This window comes from Rhipicephalus sanguineus, chromosome 2 (assembly GCF_013339695.2).
Source record: "Rhipicephalus sanguineus isolate Rsan-2018 chromosome 2, BIME_Rsan_1.4, whole genome shotgun sequence".
In the NCBI taxonomy this organism is placed as follows: domain Eukaryota; kingdom Metazoa; phylum Arthropoda; class Arachnida; order Ixodida; family Ixodidae; genus Rhipicephalus; species Rhipicephalus sanguineus.
The window spans coordinates 22,370,745-22,395,090 of record NC_051177.1 but is presented as its reverse complement, the minus strand read 5'-3'; the positions used below and the strand labels follow the sequence as shown (position 1 = coordinate 22,395,090).

The following is a 24,346-nucleotide window of genomic DNA, read 5'->3' as shown; positions in this document are numbered from 1 at the left end:
TGTGTATGTCTATACCAGGATCATAACCTCCATTAATACCGACTGTACTATCTACATACCTTACGTCACCATAACGGCGTTCTTCTACTCCAAACTTTAAGCTAAAGATAATAATATAGCTTAAGGAGCAGGACAGGGTCTTGTAATGAGACATGAGCGGTTGGCACATATGAAAGCCATGGTTTTCATATTTTCCAACCAGCTCAAATCAGCACTCCCTTAATCTTAAGATTCGTCATTCATTTCTATGATTGTTTGCAATACCAGCAACGTTTTATGTTGTACATTGGTGGCTGGCGGTGATGATGCAGGCAGGGGTTAGCCTGACAGACCTAGCCAGCAATTGCTTCTACTGAGCGTCTTTTTACAAATTCCACATAGTATGTTTTACCAAGTGTCACTTAGGGTCTCGCAGATAAGTTAAAGGAACGACAGACATTTCTTCATGAACTAACCGGAAAAACCATCTATTCAGTAATCTGAAGATGAAACCAGCGAAAAACCACACGAAGACAGCGAAGAAGAACAACCAGACAGGACAAGCGCTGGACTTAGAACTCGCCGCACGCCGTTCGTCGTGTGGTGTTTCGCTGGTTTCATCTTCCGATTACTATGAACCAACTCGTCCAGAAAGCGATGTTACTGAATCTATTCAGTACACTGGTGGACAAACCTTTTTATTGTCATTTTTGTTTATGCTGTTCTTTGCCGTGAGCGTTAATACATGCATATGTAGTCGCATAGGTGACACCGCAGAGGCAGTTACCGGATCACTGTCGATGTAGAAGAGGTGCTGCTTCTCGTCGGGATACAAGCCGTCGACGCCCTTGAAGAGGGAGGAGCTCCCGTAGAGGAAGTGAGGAAGCGACATGACGACCGGCACTCCTGCGAGTTCGGTAACACAAACGGCTACAAGTCAGGCTCATTGTACTCCAGATGTCAGGATCTTTTTGCTGTCGTAATTCTCAAAAAGGCACATTATCGAGATCTCTGAAGACTCATTCACACCAGCGACTAGCACCGGTCGCGCGACCATTTGCGCCTGGTGATCAAAAAGCCACTCCGCTGTTCACACCATGCGTGCGACCTACACTCGTCGCCACACACGATTCACACCTCTGCTCGCATTGCCATCGTCCCGTAAAATAAGCCGACGTCCTTTTCCTGCACATTTCATTGGTTCAGAGGTTCGCGACTGCAGTCGCGCGACTAAAAAATCGAGCAGCGAGTGACTGAGCCAAACCAGTCGCTTTGCGACCAAAGCGGCAATTTGCGACCCTTTGCGACTAACTTGGTCGCGCGAACGGTGCTAGTCGCAGGTGTGAACGAACCTTAACACGACGGAGGGCTCTGGAGTCGTAAATAGGCGCAAATCGCTTTTGGTCGCAAAACGGTTGTTTGGGATCGCTGCTTCATTATGCAGATTCCGCGACAGCTAATTCTATATCAGCGAGCTAAAAGAGTCGCTTTTCGACCGAAAGCGACCGTGTGAGACAAGTCTCGACCGGTTGCTTTGCGACATCAATGTGCTAGAAAATTTGTGACCACATTGGTCGCGGGGCCTCTGAGTGCCGCAACTGTGAAGGGGTCCTTACACGACATGCCAAAAAACGTACGTTCTCCGAGAATGCTGGTAAATCACCGAGATCCCGTAACAATATTGGCCACTTGCATGGGGTTCTTCAATTCACGGCTGAATGTAAGCACGGAGTCGTGTATCCAGTCTAGTACCATCGAAATTGGTATCGATCACTGCGTCCTGACGCTCAGGAGAGCAGCGCATAGCCACGAGATATACCACAAGGATACTTTATGTTCGGCCACCATTGTCTTATGGTCTCATTGATCGTCAACATTGTTTAGGCCACAGTGCCATCCTTTTCATCAAAGCTCATTCTTCTTCGCTTACTGCAGATGAAGGCGTTAAGATACGTATCGTCAGCTGTAAAATATACTCTATCACGGTTGCCGTTTATTACCGACATTTACTCACGGCTGTGCACTGATTCTCAGAGTACGAATCTGAGGAACGCGAGACGCATTAAACACGTTTAAGGCGAAAGCCTTAACTGCCTCGTGCGAAGGGTCACGTGGTGAACAGCCGGCGTGTGGTACAAAAAATACGCCAGGCCTGCGCTGAAACCGCAGCACAGTCACAGCGAAAGCTGGAAGAGCGGCGTTTCTAGAGCCCGTTGTAAGCTCTCTTGGGGCTACAATACAAATACACTAGAAAGATACCCACTACGCCATAAATCACAATTTTTGTGAAGTTGGGAAGCACCTACTAAGCCATTATTCGTCATTCTGCGGAGAAGCGAGGCAGCAGCTGCACGTCTGTAAGGCATTATGTGCACTTTGTTGACGCGACGACTGATGATGAAGAATTATGGCTCAGCCCTTTGTAATGGGTTGGAATCTTTAAACGGCCCACAAATTACGTAATTTGCATTGGGTGACGACCGGTTGCTATTTCCCTCTCCCGTCATGCTGTATAACATACGTTGCCGTGGGAGAGAGACGGGGTGGGGCGAAGAACTTTACTGAGACCCCAAGTAAATGGATCATGCGCTTATGGGATTCTTTGGCAAACAATACAAATGCACTTGCGAGGAGCCCACTACGCTCTAAATCATTGTAATTTTACTGAGACCCCGAGGAAATGGATCATGCCCTGATGGGCTTCATTGGCAACCAATACAAGTGCACTTGCGAGGAACCCACTACGCTCTAAATCATTGTAATTTTACTGAGACCCCGAGGAAATGGAACATCCGCTTATGGGCTTCCTTGGCAACCAATACAAGTGCACTTGCGAGAAACCCACTACGCTCTAAATCACTGTAATTTATCTGAGACCCCGAGGAAATGGATCATGCGCTTATGGGCTTCCTTGGCAACCACTACAAGTGCACTTGCGAGGAACCCACTACGCTATAAATCATTGTAATGTTTGAGAAGTAGGGCAGCAGGCACTGGGCCATTTTTCGTCATTCTACGAAGAGCCGTGGTACCTGCTAAACGCATGTAAGGCATTATGCGCACTTTGTTGATGCTGTGCCTGACGACGATGAAGAATTATGGCAGAGTCCTTTGTAATGGGTTGGAAGCATTCAACAACCTACTCATTGCGCAATTAGCATTGTGTGACGCCTGGTTACAGAATTCGCGTTGTGCGACGCGTTGTGCGACGCTTAGTGCTTATTTTACTCTCTACCACGCTATATTGCATATGCTAATGTGGTTCCTCCCCGACATGAAGCCTGTATAGGACCTTTTTGCATATCAGTTCCAAGCACCGGAATGGCTCAGAGGTTGAATACTGGGCTCCCACGCAGAGGGCCCAGGTTCAAACCTCGTTCCATCCTGGAATTTTTTTCTTATTTCGTTTTTTTTTCTTATTTCGAGCGATACTGGTTACGGACACCGGCGGCGGCGGCGGCGGCGGCGGACAACTACGGCGCCAAAAACGGCCGGTGAAATGATCTCATAACAGCTTTCGCTGTAAAAGCACATGGCATTAATGAGAACTAACAGACAATAATGCCAAGGAAAGTATATGGGGTGTTATTTGTAGCAACTAGGATATAAATGTGAAGAAAGTAAAGTGGACGAAAAGATAACTTGCCGCCGGCGGGGACCGAACCTGCGACCTTCGAATAACGCGTCCGATGCTCTACCCCTGAGCTACGGCGGCGGTCATCCTCCCGTCCACTTCGTGGAGTATATATGTGCATGTAAACCTGGGAGTTCATCGTAGAGCATGTAGCGCGAAAATTACGGGGACACAAGGAAGCAACATAAACACGAGACGAGCGCTAACTTCAAACTGAAATGTATTCTCAGAATCCACGCCTATTTACAAACCAGCAGAGATCAAAACAGCACATCGTCACCCAAGAACGTACATCGTAATCCACAATGAATAGTATGACAACATCTTGATCTGCTCTTACACCAAAAATGATACAAGCAAAAAATATATAACGGAGCCAAGATAAGCTAAAAAATTGAAGTTAGCGCTCGTCTCGTGTTTATGTTGCTTCCTTGTGTCCCCGTAATTTTCGCGCTACATGCTCTACGATGTATTCTTACAAACTCGCCCAGATTTCCGTTCTCGTAAACCTGGGAGTGTTAGTCAGCGCCAATCGCAGCCATGGAAGCGAGTGTGGAACACTTTTTTTCTGCCTGTTGACGTCACGTAGCACGTGATCTTTTTACAAGCTGGCAGCTGACCAATAATCCCTCTCATACTGCCCGAAGGCATTAAGTCAGCCAGAACGAGGCCCTCGCTATGAATGAAGGAAAGAAGATGACTTTTAAGGGCTCGTTTTTCTTTGTTATACACAACATTAATGAGAACTAACAGACAATAATGGCAAGAAAAGTATAGGGGGTGTTATTTGTAGCAATTAGGATATAGCAATTATTTGTAGCAATTAGGTTTAGTGTTAGGTAGAGTGTTATTTGTAGCAATTAGGTTTAAATGCACATATATACCCCACAAGGTGGACGGGAGGATGACCGCCGCCGTAGCTCAGTGGTAGAGCATCGGACGCGTTATTCGAAGGTCGCAGGTTCGGTCCCTGCCGGCGGCAAGTTATCTTTTCGTCCACTTTACTTTCTTCACATTTATATCCTAACTGCTACAAATAACACCCCCTATACTTTCCTTGGCATTATTGGCTATTAGTTCTCATTAATGTTGTTTCTAACAAAGAAAAGCGAGCCCTTAAAAGTAATCTTCTTTCCTTCATAAAAAGCACGTGAATAACAAAAACCAACCGCACGCTTCGTGGCTCCAGGCGCGCAAGCTGTGCGGTCACTTCGTCACTGCGGTGTTCGCGTGACCTTAAAATCAATAAATTAAAAAAAAAACGGCGTTCACGTGACTCATTCCAAGTCTATATGCTAGAGCGTGAAACCGATGCGACAAAAAGGTAGATAAAGGAAACGATTCCCTGGCGCAGCAGACCTCATGGAAGCGGCGTTCGTATGAATCGGCTGACTGTCGTGTATAGGGGAGCGAAAGCCATACAAAAGCTACTGAAATCACGAATTTGCGTATATATGATGATAATCAAAGAAAATCAAGTGTGTAGTCGGTCAATTAGCGAAAGCTAATTATATGATTATAATAAGTAAATTAAGAACTGAGTTAATAAGTGACAGTTACAATAGTGGTATTAGTGGTGAAGCGGTAGCTGTTTAGTGGACAACGCGTGGCTTATCGCCTTCGAGTCGTGTTATGCGAATGCATGAGGGGCCATGTGAATTTTTTTTTAAATCTGCGTACTTGTCCTGAGACATGATTGGCTGTGCAATGCCATTGCTTTATAGATGACGACATTCATTTATGTATAGGCGCGCGCACACGGAGGGCGGGATGCGTGGAGGGGTTACAATGCAATGAACAATATTGGCCTGAGACATCCCTTGTTTTCCCACAGTCGATCGCCTTAGCAACTGTCCCTGTTAAGGCAAACGTCACAATTCACTCGAGTTTCGAGTCACGCGCGTAAATGGCATATGCGAGCTTCTCACCGTCCTGCAAAGGACCGAGGTCAGTGACTCCCGAAGGCAAGTGCTTCCGGGCTGCATTGTAGCAGGCGTTCTCGGGCGACCTCTTGTTGAAGACACCCGACGTAACGGCGAACCGCCGCGTGGCCAGGCCGCCGACCTTGGAATCGTCCACGAGGTGAAGCTCAAAAGTCCTGCATATGCGAGCATGTGGGAATCTCTATACTGATTGACAAAGGTAAGTGAGGTAACAGAAAGTTCGGTTTTGAAGTAATTAAATCCAGCTTATGAGCGTCCGCTTTCGCATTGCTGCTTGCTTTACTTATCATATGCGTCGTGACAGCAACCGATGCCGTCCTTTTATGCACCGTGTGTCGTCTCAACAGACGAACCAACAATTTCTTACTAACTGCTGCTTTCCGATCATTGAAACAAAATGAGAAGACGATTATTTGTCTCTTATTTTGTTAAACAGGGGTCACAAATGCGATATATACATTACGATTTTCGAGGCAGTTATTAACAATGATCTTATAGTACTACTGATATGCACATTGCTAATTCTGAAAGTACACACCCCGTAACATTTCCGAAGAGCACGAGCCTTCCGATACATGTGCGAGAACAATGGTAAACATTCTGAAGAGAGCAGTTCCCTAATTGTATACCACAGCACTACATCGTCGCACTATGCAGTACAGCGCTCAGTGTTGAATAGAACTTGCTGTTGGGCTAGTTTGTAAGTAGTCATAATGAAGTAACTACGCTCAGCTCCCTCATACACGCACACACCCACACACGCATAACTCAAGACGCTATATGTGGGATTTGGTCTTGAACGTGTGTGGATGTGTGCGTTAATGAGGGAGCCTTGGGCGGCGCCTAGTTACGTCATTGTCGGCCACGGTTTTCTGCTGGTTACAGTGCTCGACTGCTGACCCGAAAGCACGCGGGTTCGATCCCGGCCCCGGCGGTCGAATATCGATGGAGGCGAAATGCTCGAGGCCCGTGTACTGTGCGATGTCAGTGCACGTTAAAGAACACCAGATGGCCGAAATTCCCGGAGCACTATACTATACGGTGTGCCTCATAACCATGTCGTGGTTTTGGGACGTAAAACCCCAGATGTTATCAGTTACTTCTTTATGGCACTCAATGTTATTTGCGAAATGCTCTACAGAGACTGTCGCATGCAATCCGTCAGGTTTATAAGGACAAGAGATACGTTTCCTGCGGTGGCTCTACAGTTTCCGCCATTTTTAAACACTTAATTACATGTCACGGAGGCCTTCGTCCTTTTAGACAACACGTCAGTTTTCAGATCTATGAATAACAAATTTTCGCAGATGCGCTACTCTTTCTTCAGTGTGCTGGCAAGATTTGTATAATGTATAACATAACCAAAACAGTATAAAGTTATTTCTACCGAAGATGTTGAACCAAAGCACGCGAATAACGTCGATCCGTACGCATACAGCTCCGCAGATTGTTTAATTAAGACAAACGGAGAGTGTTTCCTTATTAATGGAATATCAAGTGGCCTGAACTATTTTCCGTTACTTTTCTTAAATTTTATTCATTTCTTTTTTTGTTTGTGCGTGGCGACTGTTAGATCTCATTATAAATTATTTGTCGGCCGCGCTTCCGGTTCAATTATAAGCTCATCTGTTAACTGTCACTGTTGTTCAAACGTACTTTCTCAGACTGACAGTGCCGCAATTTCAAGCTGAAGTCGCGGTGCCCTCGCTGGTGACGAGTAACAATTGCAGTCACATCAAGCATTTTGCAAGACCTCAGTAGCAGCGCAGATGAAAAAAAAATTGCGGGACGCTTAAGCTTCACCTTTAAAAGTTGAACGCGATAGCGACATACGGCCCCATCCTCATCGTGCTCTGTTTCGCTTGTCATTATGTTCAGTCTCCCGGTCTCACACACACGCACATGACAACAGTGTACCCACTACGTGTGTGTAAGAGATTGCGCGCACTAATGCGTATGCCTTTTGCAATGGGTGGTGTTATGTTTGCCGCTCATAAGTCGATCGTGCGGAAGAGACGGCGCGGCACTGTACGTCGTACAAAGCTTCTTTCTCGGCTCTCTCGGCATGGTCTTTGACTGTGAAATTATCAACGAAAGCAAACTGGAGGGAGCAGCTCGCTCCCACGATGCCCCCAGGAGTTCCAGGTACGCGACCGTTCTCAGAGGTCGGCTCTTCGGGATTACAGCCCGAATGTGTGGGAAAATGAGGAGAGCAAGCATCTCCTGCTCTATGCTGTCGCTCGAGGCGACAGCATGCTTGACCACAAGAATGACCGGCATGCCCTTTGGGCGCGCCGACGGCAAGGCAGGGTGGAGTCACAACAATGCGCGGTCCTAATGCGGGAAACGCGAGGACACGCAAATTGTCTTCCCGGAACCGTCTTGATTACCGTCACCGGGGGTTCGACTCGATGAGCGTGAGAAACGGCGCGAATGCCTCAGGTGTGCGATACAGATGTATTGCAACCGTGGGAACTCCTGAGAGCGTGGGGTAAAGAGAGAGCCATGATGGGAAAGAGTGCCAAAACACCTGTCTGCACTGTAAAGACACTGCTGTCGAGATTAAGGACAGCCCAGTAGGGAGTGGCTCAATCTGAGGATAAACGGATTGGATAAGGGAATGCCGAGGCGGACCACCAGTGGCCACCTCCCCTTTTCTTTGTTTACCGCAAGGTAAACAAAGAAAGGGGAGGAATTCGTATCCCTTCAGTCTAGGCTGTAATCACTTAACTGATCGATCAGTAAGACTCCGTACGATGCAACTTTCGTCTGGGCCGTAACCACTCGGTGGTCGAACAGTGAGACTCGGTTCTTCGTATGTAGTAACAGTGTTCTAGGCTCTAACTTAAGAGAAGTTAAGTAGAAGAGTAAGATGCTGTTGATGTCTATGTTATAATCAGTGTGCTTCGGCAAGATGTACATATGACTGTAAATATTTCGCTGCAATATACCTTCAAGTTTTTATTACCTCCAACCTGCCTCCTGCTTCATCGACGCCGATCATCTCCTTGACGGGACTTCAATCCACATCAGGGAGAAAACGAACAAGCAAAAACATTACTGGTGGCACGCTTTAAACCAGCAGCAATTACGTGCGTGATACTTTTTCGAAGTTGCGATGCACCCACCACGTGTTCGTAAGGGAATACGAGCAGTAATGTGTGTGCCTTTTGTAATGGGTGGCCGGCTTTAAACCACCAACTCCTTATGCTGTTCACACGGTGTGATGCCCGATGGCAATATACGCTTGTACCCCGTTTTACTTCGATGTTACATCTCGTACTATGACATCTGTACACAGGACGCGTATGTTTGTGAAGCATTAAAGTTAATTTCAGTGCAGTTCCAAGCAATGCAGTGGCTCTGTGGTAGAACACCTGCTTGTCACGCAGACGGCCTGGGTTTGATTCTCACTCGAACTTAAGATTTTTTTATTATTTTTTTAATACAAGATGATTTTTCGCTCACAACCAACGACGCCGACACGACACCGACACCGGAATTTCTGCGGAAGAGTTCTTTAACGCTATCGCGTTAAAAAATGTGCAAGATACCGACAACCAACAGATCGAGCGAAATAGAGGGATGGAGAGAGAGAGAGAGTAAAGTACATCTGCTCAAAATTAAGGGCTTTTCGGGGCCTCTTGCGGTTGGGTCCAGGGCTCCTTTGGCGACAGCTGCCCTGTAAGCCCCACCGATCGGCCATTCCTCAAAGGCCTTGCTGAACAGCGTTACATTCCATTGCTCCGGTGTGGCGTTGCGTATAAATGAAGTTTCAGAGCGATAGCAATTATATGGACACTCTCGGCTGGTTTTTGCCGTCGCAGTCATGTTCCGGATCTCTCTCTCTCTCTCTCTCTCTCTCTCTCTCTCTCTCTCTCTGTGTGTGTGTGTGTGTGTGTGTGTGTGTGTGTGTGTGTGTGTGTGTGTGTGTGTGTGTGTGTGTGTGTGTGTGTGTGTGTGTGTGTGTGTGTGCGTGTGTGTGTGTGTGTGTGTGTGCGCGTGTGCGTGTGCGCGTGCGCGTGCGCGTGCGCGCGTGCGCGTGTGCGTGCGCGTGTGGGTGGGGGGCAATCAGGTATTCTACCATAGAGGCACGCCAGGTCTCTAAACTGGTTTGGAAAAACAGCCTATGAAAGCGTAATGTTGGTTCAACGTCAATTGTGGTTGTGGTGCTGGCTATGTAATTTTACAAGAAAGCAATAAACACCACATGTGTATTCCTACGATACAGGCGTCATATTAGATTAATGTCTGTGGTTCCAGTGTTGGCTCCGCTTTTATAGAAGTCCAATAAACATTAAATTTGTGTTCCTATGATTCATCAAGCTATATTGAAGCATGGCTCAACCCCGGAGGAATACATTAACGAAAGTTACATATGATATTCACATGATTGCACCATAAGGTGCACTTAGTTTCAATAATACTGACGTATGTACTCTAACGTGAGGGCTGATGTTACGTTGCACCATAAGTTAGCCTTTAAACGCCAGTGTTGTCGTCGTCGACGTGCCTGGTAAACCCACGATGTGCATACAGCTTACAAAAACACTTACAAAAACACGTCGATCCACCTCGTAACGCTTGGCTCAAAGCCATAAAATACAGCATAGAAGTACTCGCTGACTGCTTCGCATGAAACCGATTCCCACAACGCTTGGGATCTGCCGAATTTTGTTAGCACATATCCTGTTTATTACTTCCGCTGTGAAAAAAAAAAATGCCAAAACGCCGATTTTCATTTCGACACATAATGCTTCACTACGGAACCCTACTCTGAGGTCACGGCGGGGTACCCATCTCGGGCTGAACATCACGCTCTGCTGGCTGAAGGTGATGTGACCAAACCTTCACCATATTCTGTTGAGACACTACAAATAAAATATATAATGGTGCCAACATCTTCACGACATTTCAATCGCATAAAAAATCGATGTGCCAGAAAGACAAACGTATTGATCGACACCTGACTACGATCCGGGCTCATTCTACAGTTTTTTTCGCCCGAAGTATATTTACGTGATATGACATCGTCGTCAGAGTCACTTTTGCTCGAAACCGCGGAAAAATCGCTTGCGGACGCAACATAATCGTCCAAACATTTCCGAGAGGGTTTCGCTACTGTGTCGTCTGCCATTTTCGCGAGCAAACCAAGCGAAAAGCTATCTGAGCCGCTGTTAAAAATCGCCGCCGCTCGGGGGAAAAAAGATAACTACGCAGGAGACGAAGCTTTAGTGCTTACAGAATGTGCTGGATGTTGCAACTAGTTGATAGGAGCGCCCGTATTTTTGAATTGTCGCTCGGCGTGCTCGGGTCACCGGTGACCCACGTTCTATGGGCGCGGTAACGAAAGAGTTAAGCGGAAAGCGGACGTGTCGTACAAAAAGTCACATGACCACCCGTGCGCCTCGTGGATCGAGGCGCGCGAACTCCGCGTTCACTTTGTCCGCGGCGTCCGCGCGACAAGAAGGAAAAGAGAAATGCGGCGTTCACGTGGCTCTGCCTACTTCGTCTTTGTGAAAGCGTGCTGCGCGCTCCGTCTTTGCGAAAGGCTGAAACCGAGACGATAAAGAAGAAGATAAAGAAGACGGTCCCCTGGCGCAGCAGAGGTCATGGATAGTGTTTCACCCTCCTCTTTGTTTTTAACGAAGGCTATTACAAGCTACACCAGCACCTCTATTAAGCGACAATGGCGGACTTACTCGCCAGCAAGAGATATTTCTGAATAAGGTTATGGCCAATGCAGCATACACACCACATGTACTTGACAAATGGATTATACGCAGACAAGCAACTGCAAACACTTCTCCTCAATGCCCACACTGTCAAGAATTATGCAGAGAAGATTTACACCACGAGCTCATTTGGATTTGCTCAGCTTTCTCGCGAGGAAGAACACACATCCAACACTTGCCACGCGACGACGTAAGAACTTCAGGAAACGTACTACAGTCGAATGATGAAGCACAAAAAGCGCTTGCAAACTATGCTAGCATATAAGTGCCTGTTTCGAGTGGTGTAGAAGGGGTCGACCATCTCGCGCGAGAGCGACGCCATTGAACCTCTACCGAAAACGGATTCACACCAACTGATGTTAGTTTATTGTGCTTATGCTGTTCATCCAGCAATCCCTTCCCCACCTATATTCCTAACCTGCGGCCGAGAGCCTTCCTCTCCTGCGAAATAAAGGTTCAATTCATTCAATGTTGCGTGGCGTTTAGTATTGCTCTATTTAATGCTTTTCACTAATTTCGCTTTACAATCGACAGTGTGGCCAATCCCCCTCGTGGGTGTAAGCGATGGTTTCCCCTAGGCGATAAAACAAAACAAAGCTTCCGCAAAGCGGCGCAATTCTGGGTGGTGTTGACATGGCGTCGGTCGCAAAGAGGACGGTAGCTTTCGCCTTCGAGTCGTCTTAAGCGAGTGTATAAGGGACCCTGTGAGATTTTGTTGTAGAATCAAGATTAGAATCTAACGATGATTGATAAGATCCTTACCGTTTCAAGTCAGGAATGAACACAGTCTCTGATGAGGACGTTGAAAGTGGAGGACGCACGTTGCCAACTGTAAAACGATTAGAGCACACGGAGTTGTGAAGTTTACTATAGTTGCTCACTCACTGCTGAACAGAGGCATGCAGTTCACTGCTACAGCGTTGAATGGAGGTTTAAGTACATAGGCAAATGCATAATATACCTACACATGATTGAATCAAGTGAATCTGTAGCGGAGCATAGAGCATGTCAGTTGTCTCATGCGCGCTGGCAAGAGCGTCTCCCCCCCCCCCCCCCCCATCTCTCTCTCTCTATCTCTGTAGCACTTCAGTGTCGCCAGAAATCTTGCGCAATTCACATTTTGTCGTCGCCTATGTTAATATTTGAATCGTTTAAAACATGGCGAAGCCCTTAGCCTAGCCGACATGAACAACGGTAGAAAAAACAAAACAAAAAAAAACAATACACAGCTAACTTGAAAACAGCTATTTAAAAAATATACAAGGACAGGAATGAAGGTACTTACAGGACCCCCGAACTGTGTCGCATAGCTCGTCGCCCCAGACACCAAGTTGCCTGTTTTAATAAAATTACAAGACGTTAAGTCACACTTCTTTGCAGATGAAAGAATCGTAAACAGGGTGTGTGTGTGTGCTCGAGCCGACGTCTCGACAAGTGGACTTGTCATCTTCAAGGCTGAAACTCTTCAAGAAGACAAGTCCATTTGTCGAAACGTCGGCTCGAGCACACAGCCCCTGTTTACTATTTTTTCATCGCAAGCTTCCATATTTCTCTTCCTGCCGTTTTTTGGACTTATTTGCAGAAGCACACTTGCACAATACGTAGTCAACTTTATCCATTTAGAACAAAGTCACTTCGGTGACCTCTAAGTTGCGGCAAAATTAGCTGAAGTATGATCACGCAATGTCGACAAGCATGCAGGCACCACAGTGGTCACAACAGTGCCCGCGCGTTTGTGCAGACTTGCCTTTTTCCGTCTACGGAGTCCAAGTGGTTTATCCGACAAATGTCCCCCTCTCCTGTATACATCGTCATAAGTTCGTGAAACGTGTCGTTGCGCTGAAAGACAAGAAAATGTTTTATAAGTTATATAAAATCGTATAGGAGCACTTTCGTGTCAAAAACACTCAGGAAATATGGGAGGGTCAATTGGTTGGTTGGTCAATAGATCTGTAACTTGTGCGTCATTTGAACTGGGTCGTAAAGGAAAGAATGCCGGATACGACTGGTTGTAAACTGTAGAGCTGGGCACATGTGCTGGCTTTATGCAGTAGGATGTCAAATTTTGTGAGCGAGAATGCTCATCCGCACAGGAATAAGAGTGAGCCCTCGCAGATTTTGTTCCGAATATCGCGATAATTAAACCATCAGCGCCGATTGCTGTTTTCAGATTTGCAGGAAATATCTCGTGCTTTCATTTAAAGGCTATCGCCAAAGCATGTAGTCCTTTTTTGTTTTTGTTTTTTTACATTAACCCTCACGTATGTGCAAGCGATAACCACTGGTGTGGGTATTACACACACGTGGCGCAAGACCGTATATGACGTCATAGCTCTTAACACGAAGGACAACCGCGACGGTCTACAGTCACCCATTCTTAAAAGTGGACCGAAACGGGTACTCGCTCCGCTCGGCGATTACGGAAGTGTTATGAGTTGGACCGTGAGATCGTCTCACGGAAAAACCGGGAAGTTATCGCTGCGACGAGAGAATGCATATTCGTACGCTTGGATTGATAGAGGCCCGACTCGTCACGCGTGAGAGAAACTCAGCGGCGCGAGATAAGGAGAAACATACAACACCTGCCGGCGACGTCTCTTGAACAGAGCACGTCAATTAGCAATTCTTTTTCCTGGCTGAATTCTCGCACGAAACAAGGGCTAACCTCACGTGGTTATAAAAACCCGGCGAAGGAAGAACGCTTGAGCTGTGCTTGACGAAAGGTGTAGGCATGTCTGGACTCGTCTGTGCGACGAGAGTTCTTGAAATAAAGAAATAAATAAATAAAAAAGTCCACTGCGGTGGTCAAGTGGACATGGTGCTCGACTGCTGAACCGAAGGTCACGGGATAGAATCACGGCCACGGCGGCCGAATTTCGATGGAGGCCAAATGCTAGAGGCCTGCATGCTTAGATTTAGGTGCACGTTAAAAGACCCCAGGTGGTCGGAATTTCTACTACGGCGTCTATCATAATCATATGTTTTTGGGACGTGAAAGCGCAACAATTATAAGTTAATTAAGTAAGCCGGTGGTTGAATATTATAATAGGGCGTAAAAACGAGTCTTCGACAGTTGCAGTCATCCATGACGCAAATCCCTTCAACCTAGGCAAACTTTCCTTTTGTCTAAATAAAATGAATGAATGAATGAATGAATGAATGAATGAATGAATGAATGAATGAATGAATGAATGAATGAATGAAATTGACACTATGCACGTCCTGCGCTACGCCCATTAGGGAAAGAGCTAGGATTGAAAATGTTTTTTTCATCTGAGGTAAGAGGCTAACTCATAATGCAAAGCCATGGCTCTTGTGATTAAATAAGCCTGTTTCTGTGCCGTGACTAATTTTAATTCAAGGACTTTTGGTGCTAACTATATACAAGAAGGCAAAACAATGAAATATTACACTAACACACTAAGTCTCGCTAAGCTTCTAGCCGCCAAGAGTTGTCCGAGGGTTAAAAAGTTATGCCTTGCCTGCAGTCTAAAGCCCAACCCCTGGCAATGGTAACCCTCCTGCTGCAGCGGAGGTGAGGGGGGGGGGGGACGAGGGTCAACCCCACTCCCCGAATTTTTTGCATTTTTATACGTATTAACTACACATGCACACACAAACACACGCATGAACATAAAGGAAGGTCATAAGCCGCAGCCCCTTCCCCACTTAAACTTCTGCCTCCCCCCCCCCCTTTTTTTTGAATGCTTATTCCTCTCGCTATAGACTGCGGGTTCTGACATTGCTGTCTACTATGGCACGGCCGGCCTAGAGGGGAGAGAATAAACTTTATTGCATGGAGAAACTCCGTGGTTAATCCCGGGTGGAGCTCTCTTTTTGTATAGTCCCACTGGCCGCGGAGCTCGCCGGGCCTGGTTTAAGCTCACCACTTGGCTCCCCAGTGCCAGCTCGGAAAGACGTGCCTCCCAATACCACGTTGTGAGAGCTTGTCGTGAACGCAGTAGCCTAGACACTGCATGGGTTGGTCGCTCTGTACTTTGTGTGTGTAAGATCGCGCGTCTCCCCTCAGCCCGGCCGTGACTAGGGAAAGCTTCGGCGCCACTTTCCCCAGCACAGGGTAGCCAGCCGGTCTGAGTACTGGCTAACCTCCCTGTCTTTCCGTTCTTCTCTCCTTCGGCGCCACGTGCATCTTGCGGAGGAACAACAGTTGTCCCTCTGCGCTGCTCACCCTGATGGGTTGCAGAATTTAGCTTCCCTTCATATAAAACCACTATCACAACAATTTGCCCCTCCCCTAGGTGGACTGCGTGCTCACGATAACAACGTGATTGTGTTTAAAGCGCCGTGGCAGAAGAGCGCAGACGTACCCCTGCCATGTAAGCGAAGCGTCCGGCCGCGTCCTCGGGCTGGTTCTTGAGAAACTCCACCAGGGTTCGGTAGCCCTTGCGCAAGACGCTGGCGATATCGATGTTACCGTGACCACCAGCCGCTGTGCCGTCTGTGCCGTCACTGCTTTTACGCGCGACTGCGGCGAGCTTCATGAGCACGTCCGGGTAGCCTTCGAAGCTGAGCTCGCGCACGGTACGCGTTAGGTAGAGCTCCTGGCCCAGGCTGGACAGCACCATGCGCCCCATCGAACGCATCCACATACCCTGGCCGCTCAGGAGGTGCAGTGTCGCCTGTAAGAGAAATACGCAAATTTTACGCAAAAAAAGCAAAAAAAAAGAAATAATTATATGCAGAATCTCCTTTTGGAGTTGTCTAAGTGATGCGTAAGCGTAGAGTTTTTATTGTAGGCTGCAGGCTTCCCCCCTAACGCTCTTTACAGGGTGGCATCAACATGGAAGTATTCTTTCCATCGTTCATCAGTGTCTGGAACGGGCTCACAGGAGCCTCATGCCGCGACCACCGCAACGAGAGTTCGCCATTAAATTCTCGCAAAATAAGCTTTCCTGGTGGTTCGAATCGAATCCACCATGTCGGCGTTACGTGCTGTTCTAGAGGGCTTTTATTCCTCTATCACGATATTCAAAGCCTCCCTACAAGTGTTATCTTTATAGGTCGGCAAAAAAATTGGAGCTCACTCAGACTCACTCAAGAAATATATGTTACCCTGAAGGCTGACTCGGACTCATACTCACCGAAATTTTCCTCAACGGGACACACTCGGACGCGGGCTCGCTAAGCTTTTTCTCAAGCCTGACTCACTCAGACTCAAACTCACCACCATATTGCTCAGCCGGAATCACTCAGACTCACGGCCCTATCTGAGTCTGGATGATTCTGAGTGAGTCGACTCATGAGTCAGTTTGCCGACCTATGTTTTTACCACGTATCCATATGGCTCAGATATACTCACATTCTGCGAGCGTGGTGTTTGGAGCATGGTGTTTGGAGCGCAGTGTTTAGCCTGTGCAGCCCGGTTATTAAGACAGTCGCCTTCAAGGCGTGGAGGCCCAGGTTCAAACACATCAACGCGAAGAATGTTTATTTCGACCATTTCTTTATGACGATGAACGTATTACGTGACAGAGGGACAGACGGAGAGTTTTATCGTTGTGTCGCCATAGAAATGCCGACACATTTAAAACTGGAGATTACGGGATGTACGATAGTAGAGGAGTGGATTTATGTGACAGGGCATGGCGCCGGATGTTTATGAAAGATTTAACGCGGCGCGGACTTAGCAAGACCACGAAACAAGCTAGACAGGAAGACGGCTGCAGTCCGCCTCTGCGTTGTGTGTTCTCTCTATCGCGTATTATAAAAATAGCTTCTCTTGCGTGAAGCCTGGCGGCGCATCGAACATTCATTCCGTGATGCCACGCGAGTCGAGAAAGACAAACAACAACAAACTTCCCTCTCCTTCAACCGAAGAAAACACGGCAGCCAAAGGAAGAGGCCCTAGTGCCGACAGAGAGAATTAACAGTGAACTGAATGCCAGAAGCGACCGCTGAGAAAATGGTGCTGGCCGTCATCCAGCAGCGATGTCCTCCAGCTACGAGTTCGTCCTCTGAACACGCGTCGCAGGAGTTCTTGTCTGCAATTATAGACTTGTTTTCTTTCTCCTTAAAAGATGCTCTTGAGTTAAAGCCAGCTGCAGTCGCTATCACTGTCTGAAACACATGCGGGCGCACACGCTCACGTACGCACACGAACTCACGCGCAGGCACATCTACGCTCACATACACACGTCATCATTAACTTGTAATTGTGCTTTTCTTTCCCGTCCTTTTATTCATTGTTTATTTTATTCCTCGTAATTGCAAGTGTAAGCACTTCATTTACCACAATAAGCTCAGTTCATGGGGAGTCAAAAGCCGCATGAACACAGTTCCTTGAAATTTGATGCTCCTTGTTCAGGAAAGGTACAAACCAAAATTTCAAGGTGGGGCATTCCGTTAATTGTGATTGCAACACAATTGCTTTCTTAATAAAGTTCGACTAGCTTTGTGCGGTCGCTGTTATTACACTGTGAATTCGCATGTATAAGTTTCAGAAACCGAGCTGACCGGTATCACCAATCGTATTTTACTTTCGTAATGCTTTCTTTCATGCGATGCCGCCACAGTACATAAAAACGTACAGAAATGCTATGTCATGTATTCTAGCTTGACTAAGCATTTTTGCCGATACTTTACTTCAACTACACAGAGTTCTGCGTAAATCACGAGTCGCGTCAGCCAATCAAAAACGAAAAATCACACCATCTCCCGCTAAAGGGGACCATGAGGCGATGCGAAGCAGTGTTTCGGCATGTAGAGCCCGCGTTTCAGAAGTGGAGTGGTGAGGGGGAAAGGGGAGAGGGGAAGTGGAGAGGGGGAGGTGATGTGGAGAAGGGGAAAGGGGAGATGGGAGGGGAGAGGAGGAGTGGAGAGGGGAAGTGGAGAAGGGTTGGGAAAGGGAAACGAGAGGGGGAAAGGGAAGGGGAGAGGTGATGTGGAGAGGGAAAGGGGAGTGGAGAAGTGGAGAAGGTTTGCGCATGCGCAGTAAGGGTGGTCACGCCGCACACCACCACCACCACCACCGGATTGAACTCCGCCATAAGATGCTTCACATCTAAAAAAAAGGGGGGGTGGGGGGAGGGTTCTCTTACACCACTAATCTCCCGAGCGGTCGCCCGGATATTGCGGAGGGCCTTACAACATACACACGCACTTAAATGGAGCCCGCCGCACGTCTGGATGGAAGGAAACAAACGGGCTGACCGATTGCCTCAAGCAACTACACAACGAGCAGCGTAGCAGTTTGGGCTAGTTGGTGTAGCTTCATCTTCAAAGAGCGCACACAAGCGAAGGCGCAAGAAAACTGATGACACGAGCTTTGTCATTTCGTTGTTGCATCTTTGAGTATGTGCGCTGTTTGAAGATGAACAAACCGAGCATCGGACGGCCCTAGTGAACGCTGATTTGTGGCACCCATATGTGTCCTGGAAAACACACACACACACACACACACACACACACACACACACACACACACACACACACACACACACACACACACACACACACACACACACACACACACACACACACACACACACACACACACACACACACACACGCGCGCGCACGCACGCACGCACACACACACACACACACAAGAAAAAGAAAGATAAATAAATAAAGAACAAATAGAACTTAGGGCTCAGTGTTTTCGGATAAATTCCGGTACAATTTTTGACCATTCAGATTTATCCGATAAACTCCGATTTTAAGAGGGCCTTTCAACCTTCAAAGGGCTTTTTCAAAGCTGAGAATCATTCGAAAGGGGCGCATGTCCATATGCGGCAGCAACCTCGTAACATATGCTTGGGTCTACTACAACAAGCTTTAAAGTTGAATACGAACAAACGCAGGTGTTTTGTATTCAAGTATTTGCGATTCTATGTGTATGTGTTTGTGCGTTCAAACCTTCCAGGCATCTAAAATACACTTAGTGTGTTCGCATGTTTTCGTGTTCAGATATCATTTCATCTAAAATTTAGGGCTCTTGAGGATAATAATAATAGGTCCTTTATTTTTCATCAAGAAGATGAGGGAGACTGGGAGAAAAAGCTGAGACGCAGCTTGTCTAGCTCCTGCCCCCACAAAAGTACACATACACAGCCGTATTAACAGGGTAAATGAACAGGAAGTGAGCAAAAATGAAAGGATGGAGAAAAAGGATTATCAGCAACAATGCAACGCATTTTTCATTGGAAATAAAATTAATAAGAACTCATTGCAACAACTTATAATGCAAAATTAAACACCGAATTTCGGAGAATTGGAAATTTACGGGAAATAAACTCCGATGAACGCCGAATTTCCTGCGTAAAAATTAACTCCGAAAAACACCCTCCGAATTTCAAGAAAAATAAACTTCGAAAACACGGAGCCCTATAGCCTATACCACACATGGATATGCTTGCTATCTTTTTTTTTTCGATCTTTTTCTTTGTGTCGTTTTTCTATCTTTTTCTCTCTGTATTTCTTTCTCTGTCTTGCTATATTTTTCTCTCTTTCTTCCCCTTTTCTCTCTTCCTCTGGAGTCATTCTCTCGTCTATCTTTTCATCTCCTTCTGCCTTTTCTTTCTGTTTCTCTCTTTATCTTTCTGTCTACCTTTTTTCTTTTCGCTCTCTCTGTACTCCTTTCCCTCGTCCTCACCCTCACATCTCTTCTTAATTCCACTTCCTTTTTCCACCCCCTAGCTATATTAAGCAAGACTATGGTATGCTCTACAAGTGTGCTTAGATAGCCGAGTGGTTACGGCACTCGGCTTCGGATCGTGGGTACGCGGGTACGCGGGTTCGAATCTCTCCTCGCCAAGAATTCCCCTTTCTCTCTCCCTCTCTCTACTCGTTCACTCGGCCATCAGAGTTATCACATCACACGCCGTAGAAATCGGCGCACGTGTTCTGGGAGCGAAGCAGAAAAGGACGAAGAAGAGGAAGAGAGCGCGTGCCGTTTCGTGATCATAATTTTCTATCTGCGACACACGGCGAACCTCGAGCATAAAAGCTCTGCTGTAATATAGAGGACCACATCCACATAGGCTCGTTCACACCGGCGACTAACAATGGTCGCGCGACTAAGTTAGTCGCAAAGCGACTGGTCGCAAACGGTCGCAAATGGCCGTTTTGGTCGCAAAGCGACTGCTTCGGCTCAGTCGCTCGCTGCTCGATTTTTTCAGTCGCGCGACTGCAGGCGCAAACCTCTGAGCCAATCACATGCGCAGGAACAGGACGTCACCTTATTTTACGGGGCAATGGCAATGCGAGCTATATACGAGCAGACGTGAATTTTATGTGGCGACATATATAGGTCGCACGTAGGTGTGAACATCGGTCGCTTGGAGTCGCTTTTTGACCGCCAGTCGCAAACGGTCGCGCGACCGTTGCTAGTCGGCGGTGTGAAGGAGCCTTATCTCGTGGGATCGCCGGCCAGGGACTGGCGCCGCCTGTACACCAATACATATCTATCCAAACTTACATGCGCTATACACGGCATATATCCCGCTGCATACGAGAACGCTTGCCCGCGGTGCGGAAAGGTCAACTCTCGCCCACACTATGTGGGATTGTAAAATCAGGCCCTCAATATCACTTGACAACTTACAGCGCAAAGCTCCGGCACTCAATGGAAAACCTGGCTTGCCAGCGAAGACCGGGAGAGCCAGCTGGTCCTCGTGGACCAAATTCAGCTGGCTGCACAGGCCAGTAAAGCCGTAACTGCGAGACACATCCGCCCGGACTGGTTTCCTTTTTCCCTCTTTTAAAAATAGGAGTTCTCACTACTCTCTTGAGCGACGCCATATTATTGATAAAATCACGAACGTATTTACGGTGGACAGCGACAATGCCCATCTTTACCTGTAACATAGAACAGGTCCTTTAGCTTTTCGATGCTGGAATCTTAAGAATATATAGTTTGCATTGTACGAAAATGAAACGGCAAGATCTTTAGAGCATAGGGTCGTTGATTTTAGCAGCTTAATTCATCGTGCAACATTTCAAAGTAAACACAGCCAAAACGAGCACGCTCATTTCACGTATACGCACAACCACACATGTATTGTTTCTGACACTGCAATTAAGAGAGTAACGTACTCGCAGTAGCACAGTGTCACTCTGAACGCGTCATTAGAAAAGGAGCTGCGGTCTGCGGCTTACATACAGGCGCGAGATAGTCGCTGTCTGGGACAACTCACGATGAAGGGCACATTGACAGTCGTCACAAGGTCGTCCTCCGTGCCAGCGGAATTATCCTCGTCGAAATGAAAGATCATCTTCTCCAGGAAGGACACAGTTCCGTTGTCGTTGAACGTGATGTTGTCCTTCACCCATTCGATCCTGCAGAGATGAGTGGTGTAGCAAGATATTGCCATTAATTAGGAACTCTGCCACTCGGATGCTATACATACCTTTACGCCGCAGAAACAAATAAAGTTCTACAAACGACACACGTGTCCCTTAAGTAACAGCGATTCTATACGCCGCGAACCGAGAAAATAAACAGGTCTTGTTGGAAGCCTCACCAAACAAACAATCGCTACGCCCTTCTGCACGCACGCACTCTCGCGGCACCTTGTTTTATGCGTCTGCTCGAAAACATGGACAGCTTTAAGCTTGCAAGCATAAAACATGCATAGACCTGAGCAGGGTTGCCAGGTCGAAAGGACAAAAAAATAGCCAAAAGCGAAAACTAGCGAAAGGTAGCCATGCGTGGGTGCAAACCATAGCGACGTTCCTATTTAAATGACTGAATCCAAGAGGCTTTTGGTGAAAATCTGAATACGTGGAGCATGAACCCTTCAAAGCAGAATTGCTCAGAGTTGCTGACTTTAGCAATTATTTTCTGCGGGATAACGAAGTCTCTTGCGCTGTTGCAATAATAGTCAATTTTCGAATACGGTACGCAAATCTTTGCGTTACCGTTTAGTGGCACTGTGCCTGCGTCATACACTAACCTCTTGGGTACCAACGTTATATTTCCAAAATTTACGCACTGAAGCAACGCAGCCGCATTCTGAAACTCCAGTGACACTCGCTTCACGCGTCGTGCATGGCTTTTCTTAAGAGAACCAGAAGCAACAGCCTTCAGGGGCAAACAAAAATGAGTACGCCATAACTGTGTTCAATATCACAGTTGCAAGGGTAATGACATTGAAGAATAAATTCTAGTCATTTTCGCAATAACTTCTTGCGTGATGACGAAGTCTCAAGTTAATATTCCCGAGTCGCAGTTCGTACTAAATCCTAAGAATCCAAAAAAGGGCAGAAGTTCAGGGGAAGATGGAAGCTTGAAGAGAAGATGAAAAATTCGCGAACACAGGATGTCGCTGGAGCCGACGTTTCGACAAGCGGACTTGTCTTCTCCAAGGCGCAACTGCGGCTGCAGCATCGAAGAAGACAAGTTCGCTTGTATGAACATCGGCTCCAGCGACATCCCGTGTTCACGAATTTTTAAATCCTAAGAAATGACACAAGCAGGCCCGTAGCCAGGGGGGGGGGGGGGGCTAGGGGCCCGGGACCCCCCGCCCCCGAAATTTTGATGAAGTATGTGTTTCTACGAAAAATAAATAATAAAAATAGGCGTTTTTCTCAAAAAGTCAAGGTTTTCAGCAAGTGCCCCCCCCCCCCCCCCCCGAAAAAAATTCCTGGCTACGGGCCTGGACACAAGTAGTTAGGTGGATAGTCGATTTCTAATGTCGATGTGTGCAGAGCGCCTAGGATGCGGAGCGCTTTCGATTGTCCAGTTCACACCTACTGCTTAAAGTCCGTTCAGCAATAAGTGGTCTGAAAAATGAGGCCCCATGCACGCAACAGTTTTCCCAGCAACGCATCTAAAAGCCTTTTCTTTTGTGTGATGCAAGTTTCTAATTCAATTGTGGGCGCTCGAAAGACGCCTTAGCAGCCATGCTTGGACGCCGCATACTCAAACGCCAGCGGCTGCGGCGTCACGGAATATTGATAAATTGGTTCTAACTGAGGGAACAAAACACAAAAAGCAGCCAAAAAGTAGCCAAGTAGCCATCACGTTTTTTCTGCCGCCACCGGCCGAAAAAAGTTGCCAAACTGGCGCAAAGTAGCCAAACCTGGCAACCGTAGATCTGAGCTCTAAACTCTCACTTAAGAAAGGTAATACTGCTTAGGACTGGCCGAATAACCATTCGATCAATTAGAATATTACTGCATCATGACACCGAACCTTTTTCAACGGTCCGGTCATTTGATGACACGTGAGCCAAATTCGTCAATTCTGAACCGCAAAGAAAGTCGCTGACCCGCTGTTCTTGAGCAATAAACATAAAATGGCGACCGCTATGCAAACCCCAGGTTCTCCCTGTGTAGGTGACCGGACAGAAAAAAAAAACAAAAAAAACATGGCCGGTCCCTCCGTCATATGAATCAGTATAACACGAAAGTGAAACGTGTCTTCCCAGAGGTAGTTGAGCGTTCATTGTTCATTGCTTCGTCGCAAGGGCGAATCAATGAATACGATAGCAACAAATTGGAATGTCACGCGAAGAACGGCAAGCATCTTGAAACTTGCAGTGTGCTGCTCAAGCACAAAGGACGCACGAAAAGAACATACACAGAACGAGCGCGAACTAGCAACTGTCCCAGTTGTTTGTGTTTGAGCAGCGCGCTCCTTTAGCAAATGCTACCGCTGCACCGAGCGAAGTGACCTTCGTGCACTCTAACTTCAACGTAAACTTGTGGTGAAAGCACAAGACGTACAAACCGCCCGCATCACTAGATAAGCGCGCGTGCACAGGCGACCACGCCCTGTAGGGCAAAGTACAGGCGCGCGTTCGCAACGAGCGGGGCGACAACCTTTAAAGCACACCCTTCGCTCCATCTCGCTGGTGATAACGAAAACAAGTGCCTCCAAGCTCCGCGTACCGCCAGCGGTAAATGGTGTATGTAAATAGCTCGCTGTTAGTATGATGAAGAACGTCGGCTTTGTGGCCGAGTCGTTTCGCGCCGCGCGCTGCGGAGCAAGGGGTTGTGGGTTCGATTCCATCAAGGCAGACAAATCGTTTCCACGTGTCATTTTGTAGTTTTGCATTTTTATCGAATTGTGGCACCAACATAGTTCCGGA

General features: G+C 47.1%; 1 protein-coding gene across 1 annotated transcript in view; it reads right to left on the bottom strand.

The window, feature by feature from the left end:
- LOC119382509 (scavenger receptor class B member 1) overlaps nucleotides 1-24,346 on the bottom strand; it is a 51,320-nt gene that overhangs the window by 5,791 nt on the left and 21,183 nt on the right. The window contains exons 5-11 of the mRNA XM_037650221.2: nucleotides 21,449-21,590; nucleotides 15,620-15,931; nucleotides 13,039-13,130; nucleotides 12,577-12,626; nucleotides 12,054-12,120; nucleotides 5,542-5,711; nucleotides 767-885 (exon numbers count right to left, since the gene is read on the bottom strand). Of these exons, the coding sequence (XP_037506149.1) occupies nucleotides 767-885; nucleotides 5,542-5,711; nucleotides 12,054-12,120; nucleotides 12,577-12,626; nucleotides 13,039-13,130; nucleotides 15,620-15,931; nucleotides 21,449-21,590 (952 nt within the window). The remainder of the gene's footprint in view (nucleotides 1-766; nucleotides 886-5,541; nucleotides 5,712-12,053; nucleotides 12,121-12,576; nucleotides 12,627-13,038; nucleotides 13,131-15,619; nucleotides 15,932-21,448; nucleotides 21,591-24,346) is intronic.